Source organism: Ammospiza nelsoni, chromosome 33 (assembly GCF_027579445.1).
Source record: "Ammospiza nelsoni isolate bAmmNel1 chromosome 33, bAmmNel1.pri, whole genome shotgun sequence".
NCBI lineage: Eukaryota > Metazoa > Chordata > Aves > Passeriformes > Passerellidae > Ammospiza > Ammospiza nelsoni.
In genome coordinates, this window is record NC_080665.1 from 2,392,937 (window position 1) to 2,409,359 (window position 16,423).

General features: G+C 52.9%; 1 protein-coding gene across 1 annotated transcript; it reads right to left on the bottom strand.

Annotated features, from left to right (window-relative positions):
• Nucleotides 1-14,412: 14,412 nt before the first annotated feature.
• LOC132085908 (olfactory receptor 14J1-like) lies at nt 14,413-15,345 on the bottom strand. Its single transcript, XM_059491378.1, has one exon. The coding sequence runs from the start codon at nt 15,343-15,345 to the stop codon at nt 14,413-14,415; it is 933 nt and encodes a 310-aa protein (XP_059347361.1).
• Between the last annotated feature and the right edge of the window lie 1,078 nt (nt 15,346-16,423).

Below are 16,423 nucleotides of genomic sequence, written 5' to 3' on the forward strand. Positions count from 1 at the left end.
TGGTGGCAGTTATGACAAGTGGGGACAAGCAAGGGAAAGGTGTTTCTGATGCTGAGCAAACCTGCGCCTCTGTCCCTGCAGGCTGTCGTCATCCCCCAGCTGCCCCACCTGGCTGGCCCCACCCTCTGCTGACAGCTCTGCCTCCTGCCTGCCTCTGCCTGCCCACACAGAGCCTTGGGCTGCTTCAGGCTCCTTTTGGGGGATGTGTAGCACCACAGCCCTATCCTGGCAGAGAAATTCCTTTCTCTTTGCTTCCAGTCTGGGCCTCCCCGGCTGCCTATGGAATAATTCTTTCTTTCTCTGACTGTTCTCAACTATGTCAAAAGGATCCACCATCTCTGAAACCATCCTTCAGTCCCTCCCAGGCCTCTCTTCTGCTGTCCTCAATCTCCACCCCACTGAGCACAGAGCTCCTGTGTCCCTATACAGTGCTCATGTGCTTGAGGCCATAGGTGCCTGGACAAGAGGGACAGTTCTTTTCCATAGGAAGGAAACCACAGAATCCCAGGGTTTTGAATGCAGATGAGAAGCAGTCACCAGAGGCAAAGGCCAGCCAGACCTGTCTGTCCTTGCAACTTTTGTCTGAAAGCAACCTTTGGATATAAGGGGAGTTTAGAGGTGGAATTCCATTTCAGCCATGGGTGCCTGGACTGGAATGACAGTTCTACATAGGAAGGAAAGGGTAGAGTCCCAGTGTTTCAAAGGCTGATTAGAGGCGACCCCAAGGAGGCCAAGGCCAGCCAGACCTGTTGTCAGGGAAGAATCCTTGGATAGACAGAATTTGGAAAACCAAACCCCACTTTTGTCTATGGACATCTGGATGAGCATGGCAGTTCTTTTCCATAGGAAGGAAGGTAAGGAGCCCCAGTGTTCCAAAGGCAGATGAGAGCTGGCCCTCAGGAAGTCAAAAGAATCTGGACAGTCCTGGCAGCTTTTGTCTTGGAGCTATCCTTGGATATAAGGAATTTTGGAGGCGGATTCTCAGTTTTGGCTATGGATGCCTGGACTTGAAAGATGGCTTTTTTCATGGGAAGAAAAGCATAGGCCTGCAGTATTTTGAAGGCAGATGAGAGGTGGCCCTCAAGAGGCCAAAGCCAGCCAGAGCTGTCTATCCTGGCAGGTTTCATATGGCAATAATCCTTGGATATAATCAAATTTGGAGAAGGAATCCCAATTTCAGCCATGAACCCCTGGAGGAGGACGGTTCTTTCCCACAGGAAGGAAAGCACAGAACTCCAGGGTTTCAGGGGCTGATGAGAAGCAACTCTCCATATGCCAAGGTCTTCTGGACCAGTCAGGCCCCAGGAGGCCCCAGGAGCCCCTAGGAGGCCCAGCCAGCCAGACCTGTTCCATGTTCTTGGATCCTTGGGGCCCTGCAGCATCACAATTGCCCCTTGGTTCCATGAGGCCCTGTAGGATCACAACAGATCTTTGTTTCCATGAGGCCCAGCGATATAACAATGGTCTCCTTGGCTCCACAGTGGCACAATGGCCCTTTGCTTCCATGAGGCCTTACAATGTCAAAATGTTTTCCTTGTTTCCATGGGACTCTGCAATGCCACAATGGCCGATTGGTTCCATGAGGTCACAGAGTCTCAAAATGACCCCTTGGTTCTACTGGGTTCCCCAGGATCAAAATGATCTCCTTGGTTCTTCCAGGTCTGGTTATGTTACACTGGTCCCTTGCTTCTATCGGGATCCACAGCGACACAATGGCCCCTTGCTTCCATGAGACCTTGCAGTGTCACAGTGGTTGCCTTGGTTAAATGAGGCCCTGTGGTGTCACAATGGCCCCTTGATTCCATTGGGTCCTGAAGTGTCTTATCAGTCTCCTTGGTTCTATGAGGAGCCACACTGTCATAATGGACTTTTGGTTCCATGAGCTTTTGTACTACCAACAACAACCAACAACATTCTCCTTGGTTCCATGGTGTCACACTGGACCCTTGGTTTTATGGGGACTCACAATTTCGGAAGGGTCTCCTTGGTGCCATGAGGCCCTACAGAGCCCCTTGATTCAGTGAGGCCTCAAAGTGTCAGAATGGCCTCCAGGATTCCATGAGGCCCAGCAATGTCACAATGGACCTTTGGTTCCATGTGTTCCAGCACTGTTCCATGAATCCTTAGTTCTATGGGGTCCTGTAATGTCACAATGGCCTCCTTGGTTCCATGATGCCCCAGAGTGTCCCAATGGTATCCTTGGTTCCATTGGACCCTTCATCCCATGGAGACCCACAAGGATCACTCTAGTCCCCTTGATTCCATGAGGCCCTGCCATGCTATAATGGCCCCTTGGTTCCAGTGGGTCCCAAAGTGTCAGAACAGTCTCCATTGCTCCATGAGGCCCCCAAAGTCACTGTGCTCCCCTTGGTTCCACAGGGTCCCACAGTGGAACAATGGACTCTTGGTTCCATGACATTCCTCAGTCACAATGGTCTCCTTGGATCCACAGGGTCACAGTGGCCCCTTGGCTCCATGTGGCCACGCTGTGTCACAATAGCTCATGGTTCCATGAGGCCGTAGAGTTTAACAATGGACCCTTGGTTCCTTGAGGCCTTGCTGTGTCACAATGGACTTCTGGTTCCATGAGTTTTCATGCTGCCAACAGCAGTCTCCTTGGTTCTGCAGTGCCACCATGGAACCTTTGTCCCATGAGGTTCCACTGTTGAACACGGTCACCTTGGTTCCATGAGGTTCTGCAGTGTCACAATGGACCCATAGTTCTACGAGGCCTTGCTGTGTCACAATGGCCCCTTGGTTCCAAGAACCAAGAGGTTTCTTAGAGTCACAATGGTCTCCTTGGATCTGCAGTATCACAATGGGCCATTGGCTCAATGTGGCCCCAATGTGCCAGAATGGATTTTGGTTCCATGGGGTTCTGCTGTGTCACAATGGACCATGTGCTCCATGAGTTTGCTCAGTGTTACCGCTGACTCCTTGGTTCTGTGAGGCCCCGCCATCACCAAATACCCAAAATATCAGAATAAGACTCCTTAACACTAATTTCCTGTTTAAGAGGGTATCATTTATTCAGGCCTGAGGTCTAGCAAGGGATAACTCCTAACCCTATGTGGACATGTAATTCTACCAGTGTCACTAAATGTGTATTACAATTTACCCATTACCATAAAACCCACCCTAAATTCCCAGTTTAAGATCTTCATTTTTCTATCACTGCGTTCTTGAGCTAAATGTCTTCTTCTTGCCTTCCAACCACCCTAGCTGGGAAAGCAGCCCCTGAATGCCTTGTTCCTGTACTAAATGTTCATAGGCACAGTAAAAATTGGATTAACCCTTTTGAATTAAGCTTTTGGTATTGAATCGATTTAACCCCTTTGGTATCAAGACCAAGGCTTTGTGTGGGCAGGCAGAGGCAGGCAGGAAGCAGAGCTGTCAGCAAAGGAAGGGCCCAGCCAGGTGGGGCAGCCAGGGGATGACGACAGCCTGCAGGGACAGAGGCGCTGGGCAGGGACACCATAGCACAGCCTGGGCTGCACAGGGCACAGGGATGGGCAGCAGCTGCAAGAGAGCCCTGACAGAGCCACCTTGGGCAGCACTTTGGCCATGGCTGCTGGGCCTGGGCCTGAAGCCATGATGGACAAGTGACCCTTGCAGGCCTGGGGCCTCATTGGCTCCTTGTCCCTGCTCAGCAGCCTGGCAGGGGCTGCCCCATGCTCCTGCCCTTGGCATTGCACATCCCCACAAGCCAGTGCCCATCCCGGGAAGAGCCCTGAAAAATGAGGGAAGGACAGGATCTGCCTTGGCAGGGGCTGGGACTCAGGCCTTGGCCCTTTGCATTCCTCAAACACATCCAGGTTTGCTCAGCACCAGAGACACCTTTGCCTTGCTTGTCCCCAGCTGTCATCACTGCCTCCAGTGTTCTGCTCTGACTGGAACCTGGGGACACTATCATGTTAGGTCTGACCACTGGGAGCATGAGTCCCATCAGTGGGACCCATTAAAAGTTTAAGAAACTTTGGACTTTGAATCTGATTTTGAGTTCTTGAGAAGTTCTTTGAGCACACTCTGAGAGACTGAGACTGATGCAAAGAGCACCAAAGCCCCAGAGGGTCATTAAAGTCCCTGTGCTGTGTCTGTGCTGCTGAGCTGGGCTGGGCTCCTGGCCCAGAGGCAGCTCCTGGCAAGGGCAGCGCTGCAGAGACACAGCTCTGGCCAGGAGCAGCTCCTGTGCACAGCCCAGCAGGGCTGGGGCACTGCCAGGGCCCCTCAGGGACACAAGCAGGGAACAGACAGAGCTCACAGGGGCTCAGCACTGGCAGGGGCTGTGGGATGTCCCCGAGGGGGCTGTGTCACAGCAGCACCTCTGTGGCTTTGTCGTAGAGGCACAGAGCAACTGTGATGTCAGAAAGGGGCTGTGTGACAGCACAGAGTGGGCTGTGAGATAATGGCATGCCTGTATGACATCATAGAGGAGGCCGTGAGGTCAAAGTGAGTGCTGTGACATTACAGAGCAGGCAGTGTGACATCACAGAGAGGGATTGTGACATCATAGAGGGGGTTCTGACATCACAGAGCTGGCTGTGATGTAATAGAGTAGGGTATGAGGCCATAGAGCAAATTCTGCCATCATAGAGTGTGGAACTGGGGCATCAGAGAGTGGGTTGTGACACCACTAGGTGACTGAGTAAAATCCTAGAGCAGGTGGTGACATCACAGTACAGATTGTGAAATCATAGGGTGACTTTGTGACATCACAGAGATTTCTGTGACATCACGGATTGATGTGTGACATTACAGGGGCTGTGTGAGGTCCCTGGGGAGGTCACTCTGCCCCAGCCCCCCAGAGCAGTCCAACCCTGCTCGTGCACAGCAGGGTCCCCTGTCTCCCCGGGTCCCCCCGCCCCCGGTGCCGCAGCCTCCCCCAGAGGATGTTCCACGAGATCGACCCCAGAGCCTGACACAGGGATGGAGGCCGGGGCCCCGGGGGTGGGACAGGGGGACAGGGACCCCCTCGCAGCGTCCCCGTGTCCCCCAGGGCCAGAGCCTGGGCCAGGGCTCCTTCACCCTCTTACGAATGAGGCCTTGAGGGCGCTGAAAAAATCCCCAGCAAGGGATCAGCAAAACCCAGATTGAATATTAATGGACAGGAGCACAAAGTTCCTTGGCAAAAGTCTTTCTGCTCCTGACTGGACACTTCAGGCACACCAAGGAAACAAAGCAACAACAAAACCAAACCAAATCCAGGCAACCAAACCAGAAACAAACCGAGAACTGTCCGTGTGTGTGCGTGTGGGTTTGTGTGAGTGTGTGTGTGGGTGGGTGTGTGTGTGTGTGTGTGGCACAAGGACAGTGAGGGCAAGGATAAAAGGAATATGGCCTAAAGCTTAACAGGGCTCAAACTTAAGAGCACTGAACTTACACCTTAACCTTAACAGATACATTCAACTTCACAATGTAGCATAAGAACAGCACTAAATTATTACAGCGACCTGATAAGGTCTTCAGATGAGAGAAGTGGATGAGAATCTTAGTTCATGATCAGAAGGCTGGATTTATTGATATATGATATATAATACATTATAACTATACTAAAAGGAATAAGGAGAGAAGTTGCAGAGGCTGCTAAGCTAAGAATAGAATAGAAAAGAATGAATAACAAAGTTCTGTGTCCAGCAGAAAGCAAGGACAAACTCTCCTGTATGTGGTCAGCAAATCCAAACACTCACAGAAGCCCAATCACAGCTGCACCTGTTGCATTCCACACCAGCCGATAACAATTGTTTACATTCTTCTGGGGCCCCAGCTTCCCAGAAGATGAGCAAATCCCAAAGAAAGGATTTCTATGGAAAAATGTCTGCGACACTAAATAGTACTTACCTTAACTTATAACGTATGACTTTGCGATTTAACAGAGGAATAACATTTAACAATAGTTACCTTAAATTAAACATAACAACTTTGCAAAAGAAAAACTCCTAACAGCATTTAGCTCCACTTAGACCTAGTGACTTAAACTTATCTACACGTCTGACTGACTCACTTATCCAAGGCACTCAAACCCTTAAGAGAGCAGCATTTCTGCCACATTTTTCCAGCACAGGCACTCCTGTGTGCACACAGACACAAAGAGTGAGTGGAAGGCACCTGTGAGCAATTCACCTGAGGGCAGGCAATGCTCCCTGAGGATCCTTTGGCATCTCCCCAGCAAAGGGCAAAGGGCTTTGCCTGGAGGAGTGGGGGGATCGGCCCAGGCTCTGTCGTTGTTTGTGATCCCCGAGTGCAGCAAACGGGAGAGTTCCTGGCTCAGAGAGGCCCCACTCAGAGGGAGTCACTGACCCAGGAGAGCTCCAAGGGCTCCTTTTGGAGCGCTGTTTGCAGGGCCCCAAGAGAGGGGCTTCAGTCCCAGCAGTGGTTCATCCTGGCCACACTTGGCACCAACAGCTTTCTTTCGCACTGTGAGAACAGGGATGTTGTGCCACTGAGGGAACAAAAACAGTTCCCAGCCTGCTGCTACAGAAACCAGGAGCTGGTTGGGCGGCAGCAGCAGTGCCTGGAGCAGACAGTGTTTGTGATGAGCTGCAGAGGAGCTGAGCCCAGGGGCTGCTGGCTAAGGCCGAGGCCCAGGGAGCACTTCTCAGCTGGAAGGGCGAGCTGAGAAGGGGAGGGGGGAATGCAGCAGCACAGGGCCATGGAACCAAACGACCATTGTGACACTGTGGGGCCCTGTGAGACCAGGGGACCATTGTGACACTGTGGGGCCTTGTGAGACCAAGTGACCATTTTGACACTGTGGGGCCTCATAGAACCATGGAGAGCACTGTGACATTGCTGGGCCTCATGGAACCAAGGGGACTGCACTGACACTGTGTGGCTCCCTGGAGTGTAGGGATGATTGTGTCACTGAGAGGCCCCATCAAACCAAGGGTCCATTGTGACACTGCAGGGCCTCATGGAACTGTCAAGAAAATTGTGACTCTGGAGGTCCCCACAGAACCAAAGGACCATTGGGATCCTGTGGGGCCTTGTGAAACCAAGAGCCCTTTGTGACACTGGAGGGCTGCATGGAACCAAAGGTCCATTGTGACATTGCAAGGCTTGATGTCATCAGAGGTCCATTGTGACACTGGGAACCAAATGAGACCGTTGTGACACTGCAGGGATGCATGGAACCAAAGCTCCAGGGTGACACAGAGGGACCTTGTGTCATCAATGGTCCATTGTGACACTGTGGAGCCAAAGGAGACCATTGTGACACTTCAAACCCCCAGGGTCCAAAGGTCCATTGTGACATTGCAGGGCTCATGGAAGAGAGGAGTCATGTGACATTGTGGGGCCTAGGGAACCAGGGAGACCATTGTCACACCGTTAAGTCCTCATGGAATCAGTGGGACCATTATGACACTCTGAGGCCTTCTGGAACCTAGGTGTCACTGTGACCCTGCTGGACCCCATTGAACCAAGAGTCCATTGTGACACTGCTGGGCCCCATAGACGCAAGGCACCATTCTGGCACTGTGGGGCCCCACAAAACCAAGGGAACACAGAACAGGTCTGGCTGGTTTGGCCTCCCAGGGGTCATCTGACTGGTCCAGCTGACCCTGGCATGTTGAAGATCTCATCTGCTGCTGAAGCACGGGGACTCCGTGCTTTCCTTCCTATGGAAAAGAATTTTCCTTCTCCTCCAGGAACCCATGGTCAGATTTGGGATTTCTCCTCCGAATTTCCTTATATCCAGGGATTGTTCCCATAGGAATATTGCCGGTACAAATCTGGCTGCAGTGGTTTCACAACGGTCGCTTCCCATCTGTCCCCAAAACATTGGGAAAATCTCCGCACTTTCCTTCCTATGGGAAGGAACTGTCCTGCTTCTCCAGGAACCCATGGCTGAGACTGGGGTTCCATCTCCAAAATTTCCTAAAAGAAAAGACTGCTCCCAGAAAAAATCTGTCATTCCTGACATGTCTGGCTGGCCTTGGCCCAGTGAGGCTCTGACCTCCCTTGCAAATATCGGGGTCTGTGCTTTCCTTTCTATAGAAAAGAACTGTCCTTCCCCTCGAGGTGCCCATGGAGAGAACTGGAACTTCACCTCCATCATTGCCTGTTGTGACAAACTGGAGGAGATTGTTGGCTCAAAACTTTTCATGTGTGGGGGAGGAAGGGGCAGGTCCAGCCTGGCCCTGCCCTGGAACCCCAAACCTTCCCTTCCCTGCAACCCCAGCACTGCCCTGCCCTGGAACCCCAATCCCCCCAGAGCCTCTATCCCAGCCCAGCAGTGTCTGCCAGTCCCTGGCACAGCACAGGCAATGCTCCACAGCCACCTCTGGAGACCCCAGCCCAGCTCCTGGGTGACCAAATGAGCCCAATTCCCACCTGGGGGAAGGGCCCAGGAAGACCAAGGGTTATTGAAGGCTGACCACAAGGCAAGCACAGATCTTCACCCTGCCTCCTCTTGGAATTTCCATCTGAACAGTGCTGGAATCCAGGAGTTGGTAGCTCTGTGCGTGCTTCTCTAAATCTTTCTAATTCCCTCTCCCTGCACATTTTTATTAACTTAAAATTGCGCAGGTTTAGAGTTTGGGAAGTTGAATGGGTCAAGTTAATGCTTCAAGAAGTGTTTTCTGTTGATTATATGTAATATTAAAGCTTTCACAAAAATTTCTTTGATTTTCCAGGTTGCCAGTAAAGGCCGTTTTGTTGTTTTGAGTGCCTGAGAATCTCTTGATGGCATTTCTCCACTGCATCCAACTCAGAGCACATAAATAATTGAATTTCCTTTTAAATATCTCATTAAGAGACTTGTCTGGGAGATGGGAGTCAGGGCTTGTCTGTCCTGCTTGGCACAGCCCAGGCAGAGCTTTCCCAGCCACATTCCACACTCCATTGCCCAGCTGGAGCCCCTGGTGCCTCTGAGTTGTGCTGCCCCAGCCCCAGGGACGCTCTCCTTGTCTGCCCATTCCCCCATGGTCTCTGGGCAGGGAGGGGCTCAGTGGGGGCTGCTGACATCCTCAGCAACTTGGAGGCTGCTGCTGAATTTTCCTGCTCCAGGGGCTTGTTCAGCCTTCAGCTCTTCAGTGCAGGAATTCAGTGTCTCAGGGCTCATTAACATTCAGAACACCTTAAAAAGTCAAGCCTCTGGGAATAATTTGATTTTCATTTTCAAATCTTTTGAGGTGAATTCGACAAACTTCAGTAGTGTATTCAAGTTGAATAGATTCTATTTAAAAAGACAGTGAGAAAAGATTTCTTAGGTCAACGGTAGGGGTTTGTTCCCTGTCAATTTATTAATACGTGCAATTTCCAGCTGACACTGAATCCAAGTGCCTCCTCATGCAGTTGGAATAGCTATGAAAATGAAGACCCTTCATGGCTGACAACCCATCACACTCTGTCCCTACCCCCACCCCACCATTTCCCCCATCCAAGCCCCGGCACTCAGAGCAGCCTTTTGCAAATCTGAGCTCCCTGCAGCCCAGGCTGCACCTGCAGCTTTCAGCTCCTGGGCTCCAACTCCCACCTGCTTTCCTTGGAGAAGGAGCTGCCCAAGACACAGAGGGATGTTTCTTTCTTGTCAGCCAACAAACCCCTGGGAAATAAGGTGTTCTGGAATTCAATGCCCTCTGCATCCCACAGCAGCCCTGCATTTCCCTCCTGCAGCCTTGGTCTCCAGCACAGCCATGGAGGCTCTTTGGGCTCTGGACGGTTGCTGCAGCCCCCAAGGGCAGCTGAGCTCTGCCTTTGGCACAGTCAGGCCTGGCCAGCGCAGGCCATGCTCAGCAATTGCTTGTGTGTGCCTGGCCTTGCTGTCAGCCTGGGCAGCAGCTGCGTGGACCCATTGTGGCCCTGTCTGGCCCAGCCATGGTGGCCCAGCACCTGTGCAGGCCCAGCCCAGGCCAGGAGCATTGCGGCTGTGAACGGCCCCTGTGCCGTGGTGCCCACAGCAGCCCTGGGGCTCTGTGCCCCATGGCCTCCCTTCTGGGCAGCCTCTGCCAGCTCCTGCAGAGCCCCTGGCACCTGTGGGGCTGCACAGACAGCCCTGCCCTGGGCTCTGCCGACCTCTGGGCCAGCAGAGAGGTCGGCCAGGGCTGGCTGTGGCCAGGAACAGGCCCTGAGACCTGCAGGAGGATGGAGCTGGGCCACAACTAAACTAAGCCCAGTCCAAAGCTGGGTTCAGCAGCCACGGCTGCAAAGGGCTGAGCACAGACACTGGCGCTGACAAATGTCCTGACCCCCTCCCTTCTCTGTCCATGCTACCAAGGGCATGGAGCAGCCCCCTCTCTGGGCCACTTGCCTGTTTGCAATGCCTTGCACAGGCGCTGGCCCTGCTCTACAAGGCCTGGCCTGAGTCCTGCCCCTGCATGCTCAGCCAGGCTGAGATGGACATTGATGGTTTCTGGGCCAGGCTCTTGGAGCCCAGCCCAGCTCCCTGCAAGCTCTGCCAGCTGCCCTGAGCTCTGGGCAGCACCAAGGGCCTCTTCCCAGCCCAGCCCAGCTGGCTCTGGCCTCACAGCTCTGCTCAGGCCAGGCTGCTCCGGGCACTGCCCCACGGTCTCAGCCCCTGGCAAGGGCACAGCAGTAGCTGCAGCTCCCACAGGACTCAGCCCCAGCCATGGGGGAAGGTGCTCTGCCAAGGCCAAAGGAGGCACCCTGGCTGCCCTGCTTCCCTCTGCCTGAGGTGCTGAGAGCTCTGCAGCCCCTGCTGCCATCCCATCTGCCCAGGGCAGCACAAGAGTCCAGGCCTTGGGGCCCTCAAGAGCTGCTCCTGCTCCAGGCCCAGGGCCCTTGCCAAAGCTGGGGCAGACACAAAGCTGTGCCCATTTCTGTTCATTGCTGCTCTGATGGGGATGGATCCTCAGCCACTTGGAGTTTGCTGTTGAATTTTACTCCTGTAGAGGCCTCTTCTTTCTTGAGCTCTTCAGTTCAGGAATCTAGTCACAAAGGCTCATAAATATTTATGCAAAACTCTTGAAAAAAAAAAAAGCCCCAGGGAATAATTTAAGTTTTCAATTCTTCTGTGGTTAATTAGATAGATTTCAGAAGTGTATCGAAAGTGAATATACTTTGTTGAAAAAAATGCAGAGAGAACTGTTTTTTTCCTGTCAAGTGTTCATTTCCTGAATATATAAATTGGTATCAGCTATATCCAGTTAGTTTTGATCTCTAGCACCTTCTAATGCAGTCTGAATAGATACGAAAATTAAGATTCTTCATGGCTGACAATCAATAACACTTTGCCCTCACCCTCTCCCCACCATTTCCCTTATCCAAGCCCTAGCACTCCTATGAATCAGGAAGCGCGTGGCTGGGAGGACCAGGACAGTGATCTTCCCTCTGTTCTTGGCATTGGTTAGGCAGCACAGTGTTAGGTCACAGGCTGCCCAGGGAGGTGGCTGAGTCACCAACCCTGGAAGTGTTTAAGGAAAGACTGGATGAGACACTGAGGGCCATGATCTGGGTGACAAGGTGGTGTTGGGTCCCAGGTTGGACTTGATGCTCTCCAAGGTTTTTTGCAGCCTGGTTGATTCTCTGATGATTGTGACAATGCAGGGGCCTGGGGAAGGAAGAGGCCATAGTGACACTGCAGGGCCTGGTGGCACTAAGCAGACCATGGTGACACTGTGTAGGACACGGCAGCACAGAGCCAAGGGGCCATTGTGACACTGTGGAACCAAGAACAGTATTGCTGTGTGGTGTTTGTGAAGTGCTCAGGACAAGGTGAGAGACGAGAATCTGACTCCATGTTCTCAGAAAAGCTGATTTATATTATATTATATTATATTATATTATATTATATTATATTATATTATATTATATTATATTATATTATGCTTTTCAAAAACTGTGCCTTAGAAAAAGAAGAATACAGACATAAGGCTTACCAAGAATGATAATGAAAACTCACTACTGACTCCTCAGAGTCCAATACAGCTGATGGTTATTGGTCATTAAGTTAATTCACATGTTTGGATAAACAATCTCCAGACCACATTCCAGAGAAGCAAAACACGGAGAAGCTAAAGCTTCTCATCTTCCCAGGAGAAGAAATCCTGGCGAAGGGAATTTTCAAAAAATATCACATTGACATTGCTACACTGCCAGACTTCATGGAACCAAGGATCCATTGTGACAATGCAGGGCCTCTGGGGACCAAGGGACATTGTGACACTGCAGGGGCCCAAGGATCCAAGGGACTTTGTGACATAAAGGGTCCCATGGAACCAAAGGGACATTGTGACACTGGGAGGCTGCATGGAACCGTGGTGACACCAAGTTGGCTGGGAGTATGGATCTGCTGGAGGGTTGGAGGGCTCTGCACAGGGCCCTGGACAGGCTGGATCCAGGGCCCAAATCCAACAAGGTGAGGTTTAACAAGTCCAAGTGCTGGGTCCTGCAATTTGGCCACAACAACCCCTGCAGCACTACAGGCTGGGGACAGAGTGGCTGGACAGCAGCCAGGCAAAAAGGGACCTGCAGGGACTGATGGAGAGCAGGCTGGACATGAGGCAGCAGTGTGCCCAGGTGGCCAAGAAGGCCTGTGGCTCCTGGCCTGGATCAGGAATGGTATGGCCAGCAGGGATTCTTCCCCTGTGCTGGACACTGGTCGGGCAGCAACTGGAGTGCTGTGTCCAGTTCTGGGCTCCCAATTTAGGAAGGACATGGAGGGGCCTGGAGCGTGACCAGAGAAGGGCAACAAGGCTGGGGAGGGGTCTAGAGCACAAGAGCTATGAGGAGTGGCTAAGAGAGCTGGGGTTGTTTATCCTGGAGAAGAGGAGGCTCAGGGGAGACAAGGCGGTGTCAGGGCAAAGTTTGGACTTGATGATCTCCATGGCCTGTTCCACCTTTGCTGATTCTGGGATTCTCTGAAACTGCCCTTGCAGCAGTTGAAGGAGGAGCCCTGGGCCTCCTCTTTAGAAGCTCTATCAGCCCACGTGCCTTAGCTTCTCCTCCCAGCCCCAAAGTGCATCCTGTCAGTCCTGCAGAGCCTCTGCAGCTCCTCCTCACTGCCCAGAACAGGGAGCCTCAGAGCCAGACACAGCAGCCCACATGAGCCCCCATGACCTGGGGTGCCTCTGGCAAGGGAGCAGCACCAGGCACTGCAGGAGCCTGCAGACAATTCCTGCAGCACTTGTAGGATGATCCTGCTGCCCAAGGGACGTTCCCATGGGGCCAAATCAGGAACTGCAATGGGGAGTGGGGCCAGAGAGGAAAGGGCAAACAGGGATGGACTGTTTGCAGGAGAAGGAACAGGGGTGGACAATGGGAAGAAATGTGTACCACGGAAGAGTTAACAAATCAAAGGTGAAGCAAAGGAAATGCTCAGGGCAGTTTGGGGGTGGCTGCCAGGCAGCCCTGGCTCTGAGCAACAGCGTCTGCAGTGGGACAGGAAACTCCCAGCTCATGGGAAGAAACTTTCTGGCTGAGTGCAGAGGCTGGGAAAAATCTGAGTGGTTTCCCTGCCATCCCCCAGCCCTTGCTGGCCCCAGGGGCTGATGGCATTTGTGCTCCCTCAGGTTCATGTCCCTCAGATTCACCCCCACACCAGCATGGGGGTGCTCCTGCCTGCTGTGTGCAATGCAAACAGGGGCTGCTGAGCCAGTGCTGCCATATATCTGTGCCTGCAAGGATGGGGCACCTGTGTGACCTGGGGGGAGAGGCCAGGGCTGCAGAGGGGGGATGTTGTTGGCAGCTCCATGATGACACTCTGGGACGCTGCCCTGGGCTGTGCAGTGCACTGGGGATGGATCAGCCCCTGCTCTGCTGCTCCTTCCCATCTGCCCCAGAGCCCTTGCAGAGCACCAGCTATGCTCTTTCACCCCAGCCTGCCCACGGCCAGCCTGGGGCTGCTCACAGGGCTTTTTTGTGCTGAGCATTGGCCTGGCTGTGTCCTTGAGAGAGCCTGGGCAAGAAGCCTGGAGCCCCCAGGGCCTGGCCTGAGGCGTCAGTGCTGCCCCAGCAGTGCCCATGGCCTGTCCCTGCTGCAGCCCCGGCACTGCCACCCCCAGCACTGTGCCCGGCCCTGAGAGCACTCAGGCCCTACAGCAACATCAGGGCCACCAGGGCAGCGGGCCAGGGCCATGGCAGCAGCACTGGCAACACCAAGTCCCGCTGCTGCTGCTGGGCAAAGCTGCAGGGCCGGCACTGATCTGCCCCCAGCTCTGCACACAGACATTGCTGCTGAAGCTTCAGTGAAGGCAACAAAAGGGCATCTCTGCAGAATACTTTGCTGGGAGATCCTTTCCTTCCTTTAATGCCACCAGGGGACCAGCCCCTTATTGACAAAGTCTGTGGCCATGGGGAAGGTAGAGACAAACAAAATCAGAAATGCTACAATGACATTTCTTTGTGGATAACATGAACAACATAAACAGGGGACAAATGACTCCACAATGAAACCAAAAAGAAGTATCATAGATGATTTTTATTGGAAGTGATTTGAAGAAATTGGCCAGCAGTTTAATGTTCCTGAAAGCATCCAGTCATCAGTCTCCTCACTGCAGCCTTGAGCTCCTGGTTCCTCAGGCTGTAGATGAGGGGGTTAAGGGCTGGAGGCACCACCGAGTACAGAACTGTCACTGCCACATCCAGGGATGGGGAGGAGATGGAGGCTGGCTTCAGATAGGAAAACATTGCAGTGCTGAGGAACAAAGAGACCACAGCCAGGTGAGGGAGGCAGGTGGAAAAGGCTTTGTGCCGTCCCTGCTCAGATGGGATCCTCAGCACAGCCCTGAAGATCTGCACATAGGAGAAAACAATGAACACAAAACAGCCAAATTCAAAACAGGCACTAACGGCAAGAAGCCCCAGTTCCCTGAGATAGGACTTGGAGCAGGAGAGCTTGAGGATCTGAGGGATTTCACAGAAGAACTGGCCCAGAGCATTGCCATGGCACAGGGGCAGGGAAAATGTATTGGCTGTGTGCAGCAGTGAATATAGAAAGCCACTGGCCCAGGCAGCTGCTGCCATGTGGGCACAAGCTCTGCTTCCCAGGAGGGTCTCATAGTGCAGGGGTTTGCAGATGGACACGTAGCGGTCATAGCACATGATGGTCAGGAAAAAATACTCTGTATTCGCGCAGAAAACAAAAAAAAAGAGCTGTGCAACACATCCTTTGTAGGAGATGGTCCTGGTGTCCCAGAGGGAATTGTGCATGGCTTTGGGGACAGTTGTGCAGATGGAGCCCAGGTCAGTGAGGGCCAGGTTGAGCAGGAAGAAGAACATGGGCGTGTGCAGCTGGTGGCTGCAGGCTACGGCGCTGATGATGAGGCCATTGCCCAGGAGGGCAGCCAGGGAGATGCCCAGCAAGAGGCAGAAGTGCAGGAGCTGCAGCTGCCGCGTGTCTGCCAATGCCAGCAGGAGGAAGTTGCTGATGGAGCTGCTGTTGGACATTTACTGCAGTTGGACTTGGACCTAATAATGGAGAAAAGGACAGTGAAGATTTAAAGGAGATAGCTGCAAGCAAAATCAAAGCCGTTTCCCATATACCATCCTCTGTAACATACATGGACATTCTTTCATGTTTAAGAGTTCTGAAGTTCCCTTTTTAACCTCCCCCATGTCTCTCCTGATATTCTTGGATAGCAGAAACCCTCAGCATTTCTGCTGCCGTCTGGTAGAACAGAGTGAGTTCCCTGAGGCAAGAGGACAAGTGGGGACTGAGGGGAGATAGTCTGTCACTTCATTCTGTTTGGAATTTCTCTGGGCTTTGACTTTTCTTAAATGGAGGATGTTCACACTCCCATGTTTCTTTTAAAAACACCCAGGTATAGATGAGAGCAGATAGATCCACCACAGCTCAGCTCCACATTTGTATCCAAGGACTCACGTTGCTCATTTCACCAACCCAGCAGCATTTTCAGTGTCACAACACCTCTGCCTTTCCCCATCAATCATAACTCAGAGATGCTCTAGGACAGGTTTGCACCCTGGATTGAAACTCCCAGCTTGGACTGAAATCTCAGGGACATTTCCAAGTGTCCTTATGATGGCATTGGATTGAGGGAGATGCAGCTCCTTTCCTCGCTGCACTGACAGCATTGCCCAGAGGTGGGCACTGGGGACAGCGTCACCCTGAGCCAGCTGTGCCCCCTGCCAGAGCCCCCAGGGCCGGGCAGCTGCTCCCAGCCCTGTGCTCTGCAGAGGGAACTGGGCCCAGGGCTGCAGAGCTGCCCCTGGCTCTGCTGCAGCTCTGCCTGCACAGGAGGGGCTGCACGCCTTGGAGCCCGGGCCCTGAGGGCAGAGGCTTGGCTGAGGGCACAGGAGGGAGGGAGCTTGTTCAGAGGGAGGGGCTGCACTGGAGGGAATCCTGTGGGCATCTCTCAACTCGCCCTGTCACAGCATTGCTGGGGTTTTTCTCTCTCCTTGCCTGCTCTTCTCTCTGCTTCCTGCAGATTTCCCTGCTGGAGATTTTTCCCTGTGCCTGATCCCTCCCTGCTAGCAGTCAAAGAGCCCAAATCTCTGTGCACTC